Source organism: Choloepus didactylus, chromosome 5, assembly GCF_015220235.1.
Source record: "Choloepus didactylus isolate mChoDid1 chromosome 5, mChoDid1.pri, whole genome shotgun sequence".
In the NCBI taxonomy this organism is placed as follows: Eukaryota; Metazoa; Chordata; class Mammalia; order Pilosa; family Megalonychidae; genus Choloepus; species Choloepus didactylus.
The window spans coordinates 124,400,355-124,417,159 of record NC_051311.1 but is presented as its reverse complement, the minus strand read 5'-3'; the positions used below and the strand labels follow the sequence as shown (position 1 = coordinate 124,417,159).

The window sequence follows — 16,805 nt, the reverse complement described above, 5'->3', positions numbered from 1 at the left end:
ATAAACCCCTTTTATAAAAGCCAATCCATTTCTGGTATTTTGCATAATAGCAGCATTAGCAAACTGGAACAGATGTATTTGAGACTTAAATCAACACAAATTTATTTTAGGAAACATGTATCCTTAACTAAAAGAATTTGGGATTCTGATCATAAAGTACTTTGTCCAAGTTTTTTTTTTTTTCTTTCTCTCTCTCTTTTTCTTTTGATAACTCAGAAGCTGATCAATGTACAAAATTATGAAAATTTGTCAGGCACCATACATCATTATTAATATTACAGTTATTATGTGCCATAGACATTTATTGTGTATCTGTCCATTGCATTCCTGGTCTTCTATGTAATAAAAAGGGCAAAAAAGTGCTAAAAGCTAGGACAATGTGATGTAATATTCTGGAAAAGCAAAAGTAGCTGATCTTGAAGGATCTTAAAAAAAAAAGGCACCAAAGATTAGGAGAATAAGCAGTTTCGGTTATCCAAGGCCAAGCAGCCTCAGTTATTGATAGTTGACATTAGTCTGACACATTTCTAGAAAAATTTGGCAAGCTGTCATTTGTATTAATTTATTTGTCTATTTGTTTATTTTATTTTGTTTAACATGTAGGTATCCAACACTTACTGTTTTTCAGGAAGTATTTTAAGCACTTTTACAAATATTATCTCTGAATCTTCATAATGTCTCTGTGACATAGGTTTCATTATAACCTTCATTTAAATATAGTAACTTGCCCTGGATCACTAAATTAATAAGTGTCAAAGCTGGGGTTTGTGCCAAATAGTGAGTTCCCATATTTCTTGCTCTTCTTATCCACTACACTATACAGGTTCCCTATAGATGGCTCATTTCTGATTTTAATGTTATAATAAAATAACCATCAACTGTGAATCCTCCACTATGTGCCAAGCCAGAATTTTTCATTTAATCCCTTCAAAAAGAATTTGAATTGCTTAAGACTTATTAAAATTTTACATGTTGCAAAGAACAAATATAAATTCAAATTATTTTAGTTAATGGGGTTTTATTTTAAAGGTACATGTTGAAGTACATGAAGTAGGAAACCATCCCAAAAATTTAATAGACACAGTTTCAGGAAACTGGAATTTTTATATTCACCAAATTCTGTGAGCAAACACTATCCTCTTTCAAAGCTAAGAATATTGAGATTCTTGATTTCTACGACGTAGCACTGCTGGCTTCAAGGCTGAGTTTTTGGCTATTACTCATCCCACCATACTCCCTGCTCTAGTTTGCTAATGCTGCCAGAATGCAAAACACCAGAAATGGACTGGCTTTTATAAAAGAGGGTTTATTTGGTTACACAGTTACAGTCTTAAGGCCATAAAATGTCCAAGGTAACACATCAGCGATTGGGTACCTTCACTGGAGGATGGCCAATGGTGTCCGGAAAACCTCTGTTAGCTGGGAAGGCACGTGGCTGGTGTCTTGCTCCAAAGTCCTGGTTTCAAAATGGCTTTCTCCCAGGACATTCCTCTCTAGGCTGCAGTTCCTCAAAAATGTCACTCTTAGTTGCACTTGGGGTATTTGTCCTCTCTTAGCTTCTCTGGAGCAAGAGTCTGTTTCCAACAGCTGTCTTCAAAATGTCTCTCATCTGCAGCTCCTGTGCATTCTTCAAAGTGTCCTTCTTGGCTGTAGCTCCTCTTCAAAATGTTACTCACAGGTGCACTGAGTTCCCTCTGCCTGTCAGCTCATTTATATAGCTCCACTGATCAAGGCCCACCCTGAATGGGGGCGGGGCACACCTCCATGGAAATATCTAATCAGAGTTATCACCTACAGTTGGGTGGGGCACATTCCATGGAAACACTCAAAGAATTCCAATCTAATCAGCACCAAAATGTCTGCCCCACAAGATTGCATCAAAGATAATACATTCAAACCAGCACACTCCCTCATAAAACAATATATTTATTTAGTTACGTCTAGGTGTACCATGGTGGAAAGCAGCAGATCGCATAATGAATCGATTTTGCACAGTGAAAGAAACGTCAAGGTCATTGGTTAAGAAGAGCTCGGTTGTAATACTTCCTATACAAAATAGCTTCCTTCCTAAACTCTAGCTGATTCTCAAAAACATCCCCACTGAAAATCTATTGGTGATATGTTGTTTACTGAGTGAAGTCTAAATTTCGTGCATTTCATGTTCATTATGTACTGTCCAAAAAGATCTCCTGTGCTGTATCCCCTTACTTTCCATTCTGTACAATTCTTTCAAATTACACCATTTTCAATTTCTCAAACATATCCAATCTCTAATCATCACAGTTTGTATTTTTCACATACTATTCTTCCATACATTCTTTAAGGCCCAATTCAAATTCCCCTTCTCCGTGAAGCGTTTAGCCTATTAAGAGTAAATACGTATATAGCTCAGATCCTGTCTCTGTCACTACCCTAAGTATTTTACATGTATTTACTTATTTAATCATCATATAGCCTAACTGTCCCTATGTTATGAATGTGAAGTATATAGATCTTCAGTAACTTGCCTAGTGTCATTGTAGCTAATAAGCAGTGGATTCGTGATTCATCAACTGGTATTCTTTCTCCTTTCCTCTTCTGAAATCCTGGAAGAGCCCCAATGTATGCCTATTGTATTGGTATAATTGTTAACAGCACACTCTTTCACTCTCTTAAAGCATTTATCATAGACTTAAATTATCCTCCTAAATAGCTCTTTAATCTTTAATCTTTCTTACTCTTTCGATTTCTAGCACTTCATTTTAATTCATGTGCGTATCATCTATTACATAGATGATTACCATGGTCTTCTAATTTTTTTTTCTATTTCTAAAGACTCTTTTCTCTCCTATATATATTTTATTCAATTGCTGTGGTTATCATTTTAGAACTCAAATAACATTAGGACACTCCCAAGCATGAGAAAGAATCTCAACAGTAGAAATGCATAAATAGCTCCCTATTGACTCCAAAATAAAATTCGAACAGCTTAAAATTCAGGAATATATTTCAAGGCCCTTCATAATTCAATTCTTGCTTATTTCTCCAGTATCATTCCACAGGTCAACAGGTTCAGCTCAATCACACTGCTTTTTGCTCCCTAAGTACATTAACACATATGTGTTCTCTATATTTTTAAATGCTCTCTCTGTAATGCCCTTACCCAAACATTCTCCAAGATACAACTCAATTGCTACCTCCTCTAGAATGTCTTTTCCATCTTTTAGTTAGTTAGGTGCATTCTTTAGGCTACCCTAATACCATGTGTTTATTTCTGTTTCCATGTTGTTGTTTAATGATTAAGAGCATGAGCTCTGTTGGGAGACATAAATGAGATAACACATTAGATCCTGCATATGGGATGCATCCAATAAATATTAGTGAATTTTAATTCTACTACCACCATATTGTATTTTTTGTTTAGTGCTCTCTCTCATCATTCTCTGTGTCCCTTGACAGCCAAAAATTCTCAGTAAAAGTGCATGTATATGTACATATATATGTACAAAATTTTAATAAAAATATAAAGTATTTAAATAAATTAATAATAAATATTCATAATTAATAATTGTTAGAGATAAATATTAATAAGCACATTGTTGAGAACATAAATTTTTTAACTTATATTTATCTCTGAACTGTGATTATGCCATATTTCCCATAATAGAGTATAAATTTTTGAAGGTAATGGTCATACATTTCTTGGAATTTTAGGGGAAATTTAGGAAAGAAGCAAGTCATGTTTCAAAATATACACTTTTGAAAAATAACTATTTTAACAAAAATCACAGTTAATGCTTCTTTTCTTTAAGTCAGTATTAAGAGCTTATTCCAGTAGTGCTTAACCTAAAAACCTGGTTTTCTTGAAATGAGTCAGGACATTTCATTACACTTCTTCTCCCCTTATCCTTTTTACTCCTCCCTGAATTTCTGGTTCCTATTCTCTTTTCTTTTCCCAATATTCTTTCTTCTTCAGAATTTAATTTTCTTTAACATTTTCATATTGTCTTTAAATAATTGTTTATTGAATCTATAGCTCTAATCTCAAATTCTCGTATAGATTTAAGATCAGTGTTCTCAGTTTCTCACTTAACATATACATAGGAATTTGTTAACACTATGAGGCAACATGTCTAAAACTTAGTTAATTGCATCCTGTCACACCTCAAGCCAGCTGCTTTTCTTCTTTGCTTCCATTTCGTTGTAAAGTCATCAAGATTAAATCTTGGTGTCACCTTTGACTCCTGCTCTTTCTTTTATTCCATTTTTATTTTAAGTCACCTAGATGTTTTCTTTAGAAATGATATTTTCTTCTATTCTATTGTTACCTTTTCAGATCATTCAACCCCCACCTCCACCCCTGCCAACCTGCTAATTCGTATGTGTATCTGTAAGGTTTCCAAAATGTATTAGATATCCATAAAAAAATCCCTCTGAAGTTCATATATTTTAAAAATACTCCTTGAGCAGCTACTATGTACAGGCAAAGAGGCTATTCCACTATTCTCACCTGAATTGGTACCCCTCAGCTAACATTTTGAAAATTACAGGTCCCTTCAGGAATTTTTCAGTTTCTATTGACTTTTCCATCACAAAAATGTCAAGAGCTTTATTGGACTCCCTGAAGCTCACACATAAACCTTTAAAAATTTTTAGATCTCTACTTAATACTGGTTGACCTCAAAGGACAAGAATATGAAGCACTAGGACACAAGGAATAAGATGAGGATCTATTTAGCACAATTGTATGTTTCAGGGACAAGACAGTAGTATCTCTGACCCTGCTTCTTAATCTGTTAAGTGAAGGTAAAATCATACCCACCACATAAATAATGTTATGAGGATTAAATAAAATACATAGGAAGAGTACAGGGACTGGAAGGAACATAGTATGCTTTCCACAAATGATAGTAATTATGAGTAAGTCAAAAGGCTTAGTTTCCTGGCTGCTAAGGCAAATACCATAGAATGGGTTGGCTAAATAGCAGGGATTTATTGGTTCATGATTTCAGAGACTAAAAAGCTTACTTCTTCCCAGGGTTGATATCTTCTGGCTGACAAGCAGTCCTTGGAGTTTCTTGGCTTTTCCACCATATGGCAATGTACATGGCAATGTCTTCTCCTTTCTCTTCAGGATTATACTGACTCCCAGCTTCTTCTCCACAGGACATTTTCTCTCTGTGTCTGAATTTCATTCTGCTTATATAAAGGACTCTAGGATTCTGAATTAAAGCCCAACCTGATTCAATTTGCCACATCCTAGCTGAAAATAACATCTCCAAAAGGTCCTGTTTATAATGCGTTCTCACCCACAGGAAAGGATTAAGCTAAAGAACATGTGTTTTGTTTGTTTGTTTGTTTGTTTGCTTTCTGGAGTGCATAATTCAACTTGCCAGAAGACTACATATTGGAATTGGGACATGTCTAAGTTTACTTGGCTTCTCAAGCAAATGCCATACATTGGGTTGGCATAAACAATGGGGATTTATTTATTCACAGTTTTGAGGTTAGGAAAAAGTCCAAACCAAGACATCATCAAGGTGATGATTTCTTCCCAAAGGCTGATGTTCTGGAGCTGGCTGCCAGCGATCCTTGGCCTTTAGCTACTCTGTCACATGGCAATGTACATGGCAGCTCTTCTTGACCTCTCCTTTCTCTTTTGGGTCCCAGTGAATTTCAGCTTCTTGCTTCTATGGCTTTCTCTCATACTGTCTGAATTTCATTTTATTTATGAAGGACTCTAGTAATAGCTTTAAGACCCATTCTGATTGTATTGGGCCATAGCGTGACTGAAGTAACCTCATCAAAAGGTCCTAAATTTGTTCACACCCACAAGAATGGATTAAACTTAAGAACACATTTTCCTGGGTGCACATATAGCTCCAAATTACCACAGGACAAAAAGCCAGAGCTGGAATAGAAGCAAGTATAACTGTTGGGTAATCTGTATGAATCAGAATTATCTAGGCACTTGCTCAAAATATAGAATTATGATCACCTTCCAAGTCCCACAAAAACTAAATCTCTGGTGGGTGGGGGTAGGAATCTGTATTTTGAACAAATATCACAAGAGAAAACTGAAGTGATGAAGTTTGAACACAATTGATGTAGAAGCTCACAGTAAACTTTTTGAGGACAAGGACTATCTTTTATTCTTATTCTTCATTGTTTACCTGATGTTTTGTACCTGGATGGCTATCAGAAGCATCTTTTTAATTTTTGAATGAATTGATTATGTGAACTAGGTTCTCTAAAATGTGTGTATATTGGAGACGGGCAAAGGAGGGCACAAGAGGAAAATGCTAACAACAAATGCTTGGATCAGAGAAGAGATACAGATACAGAAAAAGAAAATCCAATAGAAAGGGATATAAGATGGCTTCTCCTTAGTGGATGAAAGTATGCAAATACATAGAACAATGAATTTAAGACAAACAGCTACTTATAGATTCTAATCTAGTGATTGAGAATTTATCCTATAATATGTAACTTTAAAATATTTATATATGAAAATATTTTTGCAGGCAATGGTTTATAATGGGTGTCAATAAGGATATCTGACATATAAGATTGGAAGCTCTGAAATGCAGATTCATATCTGCTTTATTCACTAAAGTGTATAATGCTTTGACAATGACTGGCACGTGGTGGGTAATCCATTAACATTTGTTGTTTAATGGATGTAGAAGTCACATCTGGATATGAGAATATGATCGTCATGGCAATCACAATGTAGTGAGTTTCAGAATGATTCTAAACTGTGGACCATGTAATACATGATTATCAGGATTGGATTTTGGAAGATGGACTATTTATCCTCTCAGTTTATCGGCTATCCTTTCTTTAACATAGTGGCACTACTACTGCTAATATATTTCCTTCTCTCACTGCATGCCTAAACTGGTAAATATAAAATAGTGTTCCACAAGCATAAAGTTTTATATGTTTATGCTTATGAATTTTTCACATTTTCCTTCTGATTGGCATTGTTAAGGAAAAAAAAAAGTGACTTGGGATCCATCTCCCTTTGCAGGAGCACATTTGGCAGCTACTTGCATTCATTTTTTTCAAAAAGTAAAAAATATTTTCCAAAATATAAGCTTAAATGAATTAAAATAAAATGCCAAATATTTCTAGCTCTTGTTCGCTTGACTGAGGAATAATATAATCATAAGTGACAAGAATCAGCCTTCAGGATAATTTATTATAAATACAATCCTTTAAAACTTGTTTATTGTATAAACACAGCCTAGTCCCATTCTTCATTAAATATAGGCTTTTAACTCTTTAACCTTGTGGTATGGATTCATCAGAAATTTACTCCCTATGAAGCTCTTTATGATCCCAACAGTCCTGATTCCTCCAGATTGTTTTATTTCTAAACTATAAATATTGTTTTTTCACTCCTCAGTGTGGAGATTTAGCTACCTCCATATTACATGCTTACTGAAGTAGAAAACTGCCTAATCAGATAGGAAAACATTTGGCTGTGAATAAATCAGCATTTGTCAAAGATTTCAAAGTGTGAAACTAGGCATACAAGCAGATATCCTAAGAGCTCTGCTTTCTCTTGCTTCCCTGTAGAGAAATCAGAAGGCTAACATGGCTGCCATCACCATCTGTCTAAGTACTTGAGTATGCTGTCTTGAATTAACACAGCAGAACTAGTGGGGGATGTAATTAAGATTTTATTTTTACATTTCATCACCAGATGCTCTACAATATAAATTTATCCATAAATGTTCAGACTGATTAAGTTTCTAACAAGGAAAACAATGAGTTTTTAAGTGAGTTTTAAACTCATTTAATTCAAAACAAGTGAAACTTTTTAAATATATTGATTTAGTGTCATTGAGTTTATCTCTTGTCCAAAACTTTAAATGAGGAATTGCTATAGATTGTTTCAAGTGTGAATATATATGTGTAAATATATATATATTCAAACCAAAAGATCTGACATTGTCACTTATTCTAACTTTAAGTTAAGGAAGAGTTAAATGATCTGATTTTAAATTATAATTTCCATTGTTCCACTCTGTAAATTTCAACAGATCTTAGCACAGATCTTTGCATAGAATATGGACACAATGAATAATTATTGAATAAAGGCAACCTACATAGTTTATTTTGGTTTTTCTAGAGCCACTTGCAGAAGTTTATGAATAAGAGAAAATTCTCTACAAACTTCCCCAGGAACAAACAACCTGTGCAGCTATTTGCACAGCTGCCTTATAGGGAGTTAAACAAAGGCATGCATCTTTTAAAAAGGTAATTTTCAGTTTGACACCTGGAAAGGGAAATCAATTTGCTTCCTGTTAGATCTTTCTAGTGTCAATTATAAATTCAAATTTATTATACAGTCAGTTTCTTGTACTTTGCAATAGTAATTGAAAAAGAATAAATTGTGACCTATTCTTTTAACCTTCCCAAGAGAAAAGAAATTTATATGATAAAGGCATTGTTTTGTGTAAAACCTTTTCTTCTGAAACAGTTTTAATTTTCCATTGAAGAAATGAAGAAATGAAGCTTCCTATGGGCAGTGTAATGTCTTATTTTATTTCATTTACCTATAAAACATAGTAAAATCCCTTGCTCAAAATAAAATTCAGTGAATGTTTGCATAATGAATGGGATGGCTGTCAAGAGATGCCTTGCCCTGCTGATTATCCTTGTAGCTTTTAGTAGATTTTGATAAGGATTTATAAATGCAGGTTTTAATGTTTTGAGTCATATTTTTCCTATGATAATAGAATTAAAGATTCTTATTAGTAGTTTGGTACTTAAAATAGTAGCCACTTGGGATTTGAATATTTATATTTAATATTTAATGCATACAATAAATGCATTTAATAAGATCATCATGGGTGTATATATTAATAGTTCTATCCTTCAGTTTTTCCATATGCAAATTGGAGCTACAAATACTGAAATATATTATTGAAAGGTCATTGAAATATTTATATTATTTACTTTTCAAAAAGATTTTCATGGGCGTGTAGTTAATTGTAAAAACATTTGAAAATAAGAGATTCTTGGAAATATTTACACATATACACACACACTCATACACACAAATGCATGCACGTAGACACATATTTTGATGGACAGATATATGTGTTGCCAAGAAAAAGCCAACTAATCATAATACCAGTATTAGTCCATTTAATTTTAGCTTGTGATTTTATTGACTCTTCCCACTAATTTACCTAAAAGTGTTGCTATTTCCAGGCTGTACTTTGCATATTTTTCTCAGTTAAATCTAAGACGACAATGATTTTTATATCAGATGATGAATGCATTAGGGGTTGGCTTAGTATTTCCCTTAAATGCTAGCGGCAGTCAAACGCTGAGGCCCATGGTGGGGTGGGGCCCTCAAAAACATCAATCATGAACCCATCCATACTATGAAGAAGAGTCTTGAATAGTTATAGTCACCGTCATCACTCTAACATAGGCTCATCTGAATGCAGGCATTTTTCCTATTATGGAGATGTAACTTCACTTCACCCCAACCCAGTCACTCCTGAGCATTTATCATATTGATTGCACATTCACTTTTATGAAGACTCTCTAAAACATTTGCATCTCAGAACTTATTTTCTCTTTTATTATTCTTCTTTCTTAAACAGGAAGCATGAATGTTTGTAAGCCTCTCTTATTTGGAAAGAACTTGACAATTAACTATAGTGACATGCATATCTTTCTGAAAAGTAAGTGTTTATATATCTAAACACTATATCATCTTTCAATAACATATTCCAATATTTTTAGTACTCAGTTGCAGATGGAAAAACAGAAGGATAGAAATATTACATGACATTCCCCATATTCTGCTAACATTTAAGAACACTACAGATTTGAGTTTTCTTATTAGATTTAGAAGGCCTCTTCTCTAACCTCAGTAGTCAGCAAGAAGTGAGAAGGGGTGATTTTCCAAATAATTCAAACAAACAAAAAGCTTTTGCTTGAATTAACTGAATTTTTTGTGTTGAAAGGAGGTCTTGTTCTCCAACTAATCAGCTAATTGCTTTGGTATTCTTAACTGAGCCACAAAAATTTAACTGGTCAATGCTTTCCAATCAAAATAAAAAAAAAAAAAAACAAAAAACAAAAAACCTCAGATTTTGTGGACTAGAATAAGTTAATCTTATAGGAAATAAATTGAGACAGGACATTTTTTGGAGTATATAAAACAATTTGACTCTAAGTGATTTTTCTATTTCAGTTGAAAAGACAGAGAAATACGTGTAATCAAAAGAGTCTTGAGATCTGTATCTTGGAAAAAAACACATCGCAATGAGAGCATAGAAGGCATTCAGTTAATCACTCTACCACATATACCTAGTTTATCAATTTCTATGGCAAAATTATTCCTTAGGGGAACCTAAGGGTAACGGGTGTTTAATTAATTTTTTTGGTGTCTAAGTCATTCAGCTCACTCAGTATGGGAGTACAGGATAAGGGGTTGGGTCATAAGAGCTCTCAAAAGAAATTTCAAACTCATTTGATGATTTGGTGATACAGAAATGGTCTTTTCCATCTTTAGCTCCTTTAATTGAAACTGCATCCCACACAAACCTGGACTGAGAGAATGGAAAAATAATTCAAGGACTTCTCCTGCCAATTTTTGCCAGAATTCAACTCTCCCATCTACCATCATCCACTCGTACAGTCCCCTGCTCAGTGCAGGCCAGGCTGGGAAGTGAAGGTCCTAGAGGAGGAAAAAAGGAAAACATTGGAAAACAGTCTTGGGGAAGAACGTGAACAGCTTTGAACTCCAAAGTGTTTGGTCTTTATTTAGTTATTTCATTTGAGTTCATTTTATTTTTGATGAGGGGAAGTGACATGATGAGATGATGACAGAGTTTCACTGCCTCTGTTCTCTTGCTCTTACATTTGACTCTTCTCCCCTTTCTCACCAGAGATTGGGGAAAAAAGAGGAGGAGGTTGGGACCAGTCGTGCAAAGGACCCGAAACACATCTGTGGGATAGGAGTTATCATATAAGTTGGAATCAATTCAATACATGGAACTTATTATTATAAACATGTCATTTTATTATTTATAATTGTATAGTATTTATTATTATACTACTAAAAATAGCATAGGAAATGGTCTCTTTGAAAAGCTTAACTTCAAAAGATAGGCAGAAACAACTTGGTTTCTGTTTTTGAAGTTTGTGTGAGAAATTAGCACCCAGTTTTAATAATACGGAAACCTAAAAACAATCTATTAAAGAAAGGCAAAGGAAATAATCTAAAGCTCTCTGTTTAGGGCATTGTTTCTTAACCTTTTGGGACTCATGTGTGCCTTAGAATAGCAAATGAAAATGATAGTTTCTCCTTAGAAACATATACATAGGCATATATTCATAAAATTTGGTTAAAAAAAAAAAAAAACTTCAGAATATTCCTGACCTTTGGAAGCCTATTCATGACCTTTTAGGCATCCATTATCCTCGGGTTTTAAAGTTATACTACAAAATTATAGAATACCAGGTTAGGGCATTGCTTCAGAGACCTGTGAAGCATTGGAAGTACAAAATCTACTCTGAGGGGCAGTTTGCAAGCTGAAAGCCCTGGGTTTATTATATATGCCTGGATTCATTTAAACTGATACGTAGTAAAACAAAATAAAACAATACAAACAAACAAAAAACATTTTAAGATTCTGTTTTATTCTTTTTTTAAAAAAGGGTATTGGACAAGATTATTTTAATGCTTCATATACTCTAAAACTCTATGATTTAATTTAATCCACCTAAAATAATAAAATTTAAGGTGAGTAAATAACTTCTAAAAACGAGAACTGCACTTATTTCTATATTAACATTTTCAGGAAGTGGTTCAAAACTGTGTGTGGTTGTATTGCTAAATGACTGAGTTTGCAAATGTGGGCTATAATTAAGTCTTTATGCTCAACCTTTATTAATTATTAACGACTTCTCCACGACTTTGGGTTGGAAGGGTTTTCTACATGAGAGATTTTGACTGAGATGTCTGAATGATGAATCATCTTCCATACCAAGTTTGTCTTCCTTTGACTTCAAGGTACCTAGAGGCACTACCAGAAAATTTAACTGTGGTTGCCTGTGTTGTACTTGGCTTTTAACTTAAGAAGAGAAAGAAAAGAAAAAAGGATCTTTCACTTCTGATATCACAATGTTTTAGCCTGCATGGGCAAAAAATATTGGTTGCAGAAAAGAACTTGACGTTAAATATATATATATATTATATTATATATTCCATCAGGACTCCAGATCTGAATGTACTCGCTATTTGTGTGGCTTTAAATCTGGCAGTACATGTGCCTGGACCAAGGATCAGAAATTCATCTGGGTAGCATAAGCTGCTCTGTGTCGACCCCTCCACTGCATTTTGTTGTTTGTTTTTGTAACATGTTAGACCCCAAAGAGACAAACAAGGATAAAATGGCTTTCTTCTTTCCCATCTGGTTCTCTGCCAGAGCTACTAAGCCTTCCCAAAGAATCAGATTTCAGTGTTCTGACTGCTGAGGAACCCCACTTTCTTGTTCTCTATCCATCATCATTCTTCTCAACAAATATTTTCCCTCCAAATACAAGGCTATGTAACAGGCCAGTAAAATACAGCGCTACTTTTACTTAGCACCCCATTTCTGGTCATTGATACTGTATTTACAGGATAATACCTTTCTGCCTTACTTCATGGAATGTGGTCTGATGAAAGGGCTATATATATATACAGTGTTTTGAACTTCTGAAATTAAACAATACAAATATTCTTTGTTTATTAGTGAGTTATTTTCTGTGGATTAATCAAAAGATCTGCTGTTTGGAGCTCAGAATACATTTCTTATAGAAATAATTTTTTAAATGGTGGATAGGACTCCAGGATAGTGAAAAGAAAAACCCTATGTTGACGTATAACACATGATATTACACACCCTTTGCATGTACACATTTTTGCCCACCCCATAATGGGAACTAAGAATCCCTTAGAAGCTGGTGGAGGGGGAGGCAAGGTTTCTGTCTCTTTCAGGTATGCAGTCAACGGGCAAAATGAAGATGTGATGGTGGTACCTTCTCCACGGAGGGATGCAGCCTTCCTATGTGGCATCACTTCCGTGGCTTCCCTTACAAGTGGAAATAGGACCCCTCGGGCAGAGGGTTGCCATGACAGCTGTCTGCATTCACATGCCAATTGAACATTGGGTGTTTTAAAGTCAGACCAAAAAACGACTAAATCCTGCTAGATGAAAAGTTACAATCTAAAAACATGTTTAGTATTTTGGGGATCTATTAACTTTTTCAAATGATTAAATGAATATTATTGTATCTTACTAGAGCAATAATTTCTTTATAAAATTATTTGTGATAAAAGAATTTTTACCATAAAAATTTTCAAACATTCAGAAAATTAGAAAATAATAAAATGAATTTACATATATTCATAACCTCGATTCAAAAATCACTAAGATTTTGATCCATCTGTAACAGCTATCCTATTACTTTTTCTTTTTCATTGTCAAAGTATTTTACAGCAAAGTCTCGATCTCGTGTCATGTATAATTGTTATATATCTCTTAAAAATGGTATTTTTATATCATGTAATACCCTGTTTAAAATTAATTTTCCCTCATTACCTACAAAATGTCTTTTACAATTGGTTTGCTCAAATCTATATTCCAACAAGGACCACACGTTACATTTGGTTGCTGTGTATGTTCAATATCTTTTCATTATAAACAGTCCTATTTCCTTCTTTTTTTTTCTCATGCCATTGACTTATTGCCAATTTCATGTCAGTGTCATGAGTGTTTTTTTCCTCCTTAGACATCATTTAATATATTCCTTTTTTCCTCATATGCCCTCTAAATGGAAGTTAACTCTAGAGGTAACTTCTTAAAATATCATGGCATATTGATTTGTCATTGGTAGGCTCTAACAAATCAGTTTAGGTTGTTATTAAAGGAAACTACAACAATCTGTTGTCTGCTATGGTTATTGGAAGAATGGAGGATGTCATTGAGATTAAAATAGCTCTTGAATTTGATATCAATTATATAACATGCCTAATGTTTTCTACATGGTCTGTTATGTTTTCTTAAATACACCTACCTGACTCCTGTAGTCCTTAGAATTTGTAGCTTCTGGCATAGAGGATTCTGGTTGAGAAATGAAGAGAGGGAATATTAGAAAGTTAGGGACCAGATACTGAAGGGTCTTTAATTGACAAAAAGGTAGCTTTAAACATTGGAATTTGAATTGTGCCTCTAGGATGGACTGGTTGGAGGAACATCTACAGGTAGGGAACTAGTTGGGATTCTATTTAAATAAACCAGATCACTCTAACAGGAAAGATTGCAACCACAACATTAAGTTGTTGCTGCATGGCTGATTAGAAGGGTGCAATCAACACCAGAAAACTCAGGCAATGCTGTGTTCTCCCTCCCATAGTGGTGCTCTGACAGTGAAAATAACCCAATGCCATGATTAAAAGGCAGAAAACATAAAATGAGAGAAATATGCCTTGACAATGATAGTATATAAATATAGTAACCTACCTAATCCTTGCAATAACCCCATTATGTAGAGTTGTGGTTTGCTAAAGCTGCTATTACATGAAATACCAGAAATGGATTGGCTTTTACAAAGGAGATTTATTAGGCTACAAATTTACAGTTATAAGGCCGTAAACTTGTCCAAACTAAGGCATCAACAAGAGGATACCTTCAATGAAGAAAGACCTATGGCATCCGGAACACCTCTGTCAGCTGGAAGGCATGTGGCTGGTGTCTGCTGGTCTTTTGCTCCTGGGTTGTGTTTCAAAATGGCTTTCTCCAAAATGTCTCTGGGGTCCTCTCTCTCAGCTCCTGTGGGCCTTGCTTCTTTCTCCCAGGTCATTTCTCTCTAAGCATCTGGGGGTCCTCTCTTAGCTTCTCTGGGCCAAACTCTGGGCTTCATCTCTTAGCTTAGCATCTCCAAATGTCTTTCTGTCTGCATCTCCAATTGTCTGGGTCTGTGTCGGCCCCTGAGCTCTCTTAAGGACTCCAGTAAACTAATCAAGTTTACTTGAATGGACAAGGCCACACCTCCATGGAAATAATCTAATCAAAAGGTCTTACCCACAGTTTAGTGGTTACATCTCCATAGAAACAACCTAATCAAAAGATCCCATGCATAATAAGTCTGCACACATAGATTGTATTAAAAGAGCATGGCTTTTGTGGGGGGCATAATAGATTCAAACCAGCACATGTAGATACTATTATCATTCCCATTTTAGAGTTGAGAAAGTTGAATTATAAAAATAATAAGTTATTTTCCCAAGGTCACACAATAGTAAGTGGAGGATCTGGGAACTAAACTGAAGAACTTGGTTCTAATATGCAGCTGCTTAGAACAGAGTTATGAGCTTATTGTATTTATATGAGCTTCAGTTAAAGAAATTTCTTCCCACTCTCTTATAATAACTTTGAAACTTGCAGCATCTCTTAAGAAACCATATGTGGTTTGAAAGTTAGTACTTACCTATTACAAATGCATTAAATGGTAATTATGTACACAAATATTTCTTTTGTTTTAAACAGGTAATCAATCACCTTGGTCCTTTGGAACTGATTCTTAATACTCCTAGCCATCATAGAGTACATCATGGTAAGAAAATGCTGTTTCTTCTTTCTTTCCTTCTTTATTTCTTTAAATTTATAATTTTACTTTTGCATTAGTTCAGTTCATCACAATTATCCAAACTAACACATATCATGCCAATAGACAGTTTCTTTCTTTGTACCTGGACAAGCCTCATTTCCCAAGCATGGACTGGGGAAAATAAAACAAACAAAAAACTTCCTCTGTCTGGTTTTTGGATTTTCCCTTTTACCTATATCTCAACTTAGTTGTAGTGGAAAAATGAGTTAACCAGCTGAGGGGATACACACTTTGTGACTTGAAGGGGCCTGCTGAAGGCCACTCTTTGACCCCAGTGAGAAGGGTCATTCCTGTCTATAGCCAGAAGCCGGGGAGCCTCAGGTCTTAAAAACTGTTGGGATTTGAGAAAAACCTAATAGACAACACTGCACTTACTTCCCTGCCTAAATTCTATGAACAACCCCAACATAAACTGCATTTCCTGATGAGGAAAAAAAAAATCACAAAGCTAGTGCTTTAAAGACTCCAGCTTAAATAATAACAGAAATTTGTACATTTGTGCACCAAAGGACCCATACAAAATATGTACATAGAATTCTTTTTGTAACAAGAAAGAAAAAGAAAGAACTTAAATGTTCATTAGCAATAAAATGGATACATTGTAGGCTACTCTTGTAATGGGGAATTATCTAGCAATGAAAATGCTCAAATAAGTAGTATATGCAGTGGCATAAATGAATTTCACAAAGGTTATTGAAAGAAGGAAACCAGTAATAGAAGAATAGATACTATATTTTTCCATTTTTATGTATTTCCAGAACAAGCCAAACTAATCTATGGTTACAGAGTCATACTATTTGCTCCATTTGGGAGGGTAAGGTTTGGGAGTAGAAACAAGAAAAGCTTTGGGGGAGCTGCTAATGTTTCACTTTTTGATTTAGATAATGGATCTGGATGTTTACTTTGTGAAAATACATCAAGTTGTACAATTACAATTTGTTCCCTTTTCTGCATGTACGCTATATATAAATTTAAGCATTACAAAAATGTTTGCTTAAAACACAAAACAAAATAAAACAAAAAGCTGCACAACTGAAGAAACAAAAACAGACTCATGGCCCAACATAAACACAAACTTCCAACGTCAAAATACAGAAGCTTCAAAACCACATTTTGGCCCCACCAAAAGCCCTTCC

The 16,805-nt window shown here is 34.5% G+C and overlaps 1 protein-coding gene across 1 annotated transcript in view; it reads left to right on the top strand.

Annotated features, from left to right (window-relative positions):
* MEOX2 (mesenchyme homeobox 2) overlaps nucleotides 1–16,805 on the top strand; it is a 492,584-nt gene that overhangs the window by 303,784 nt on the left and 171,995 nt on the right. Inside the window, exon 8 of the mRNA XM_037836821.1 lies at nucleotides 15,549–15,615. Within this exon, the coding sequence (XP_037692749.1) occupies nucleotides 15,549–15,615 (67 nt within the window). The remainder of the gene's footprint in view (nucleotides 1–15,548; nucleotides 15,616–16,805) is intronic.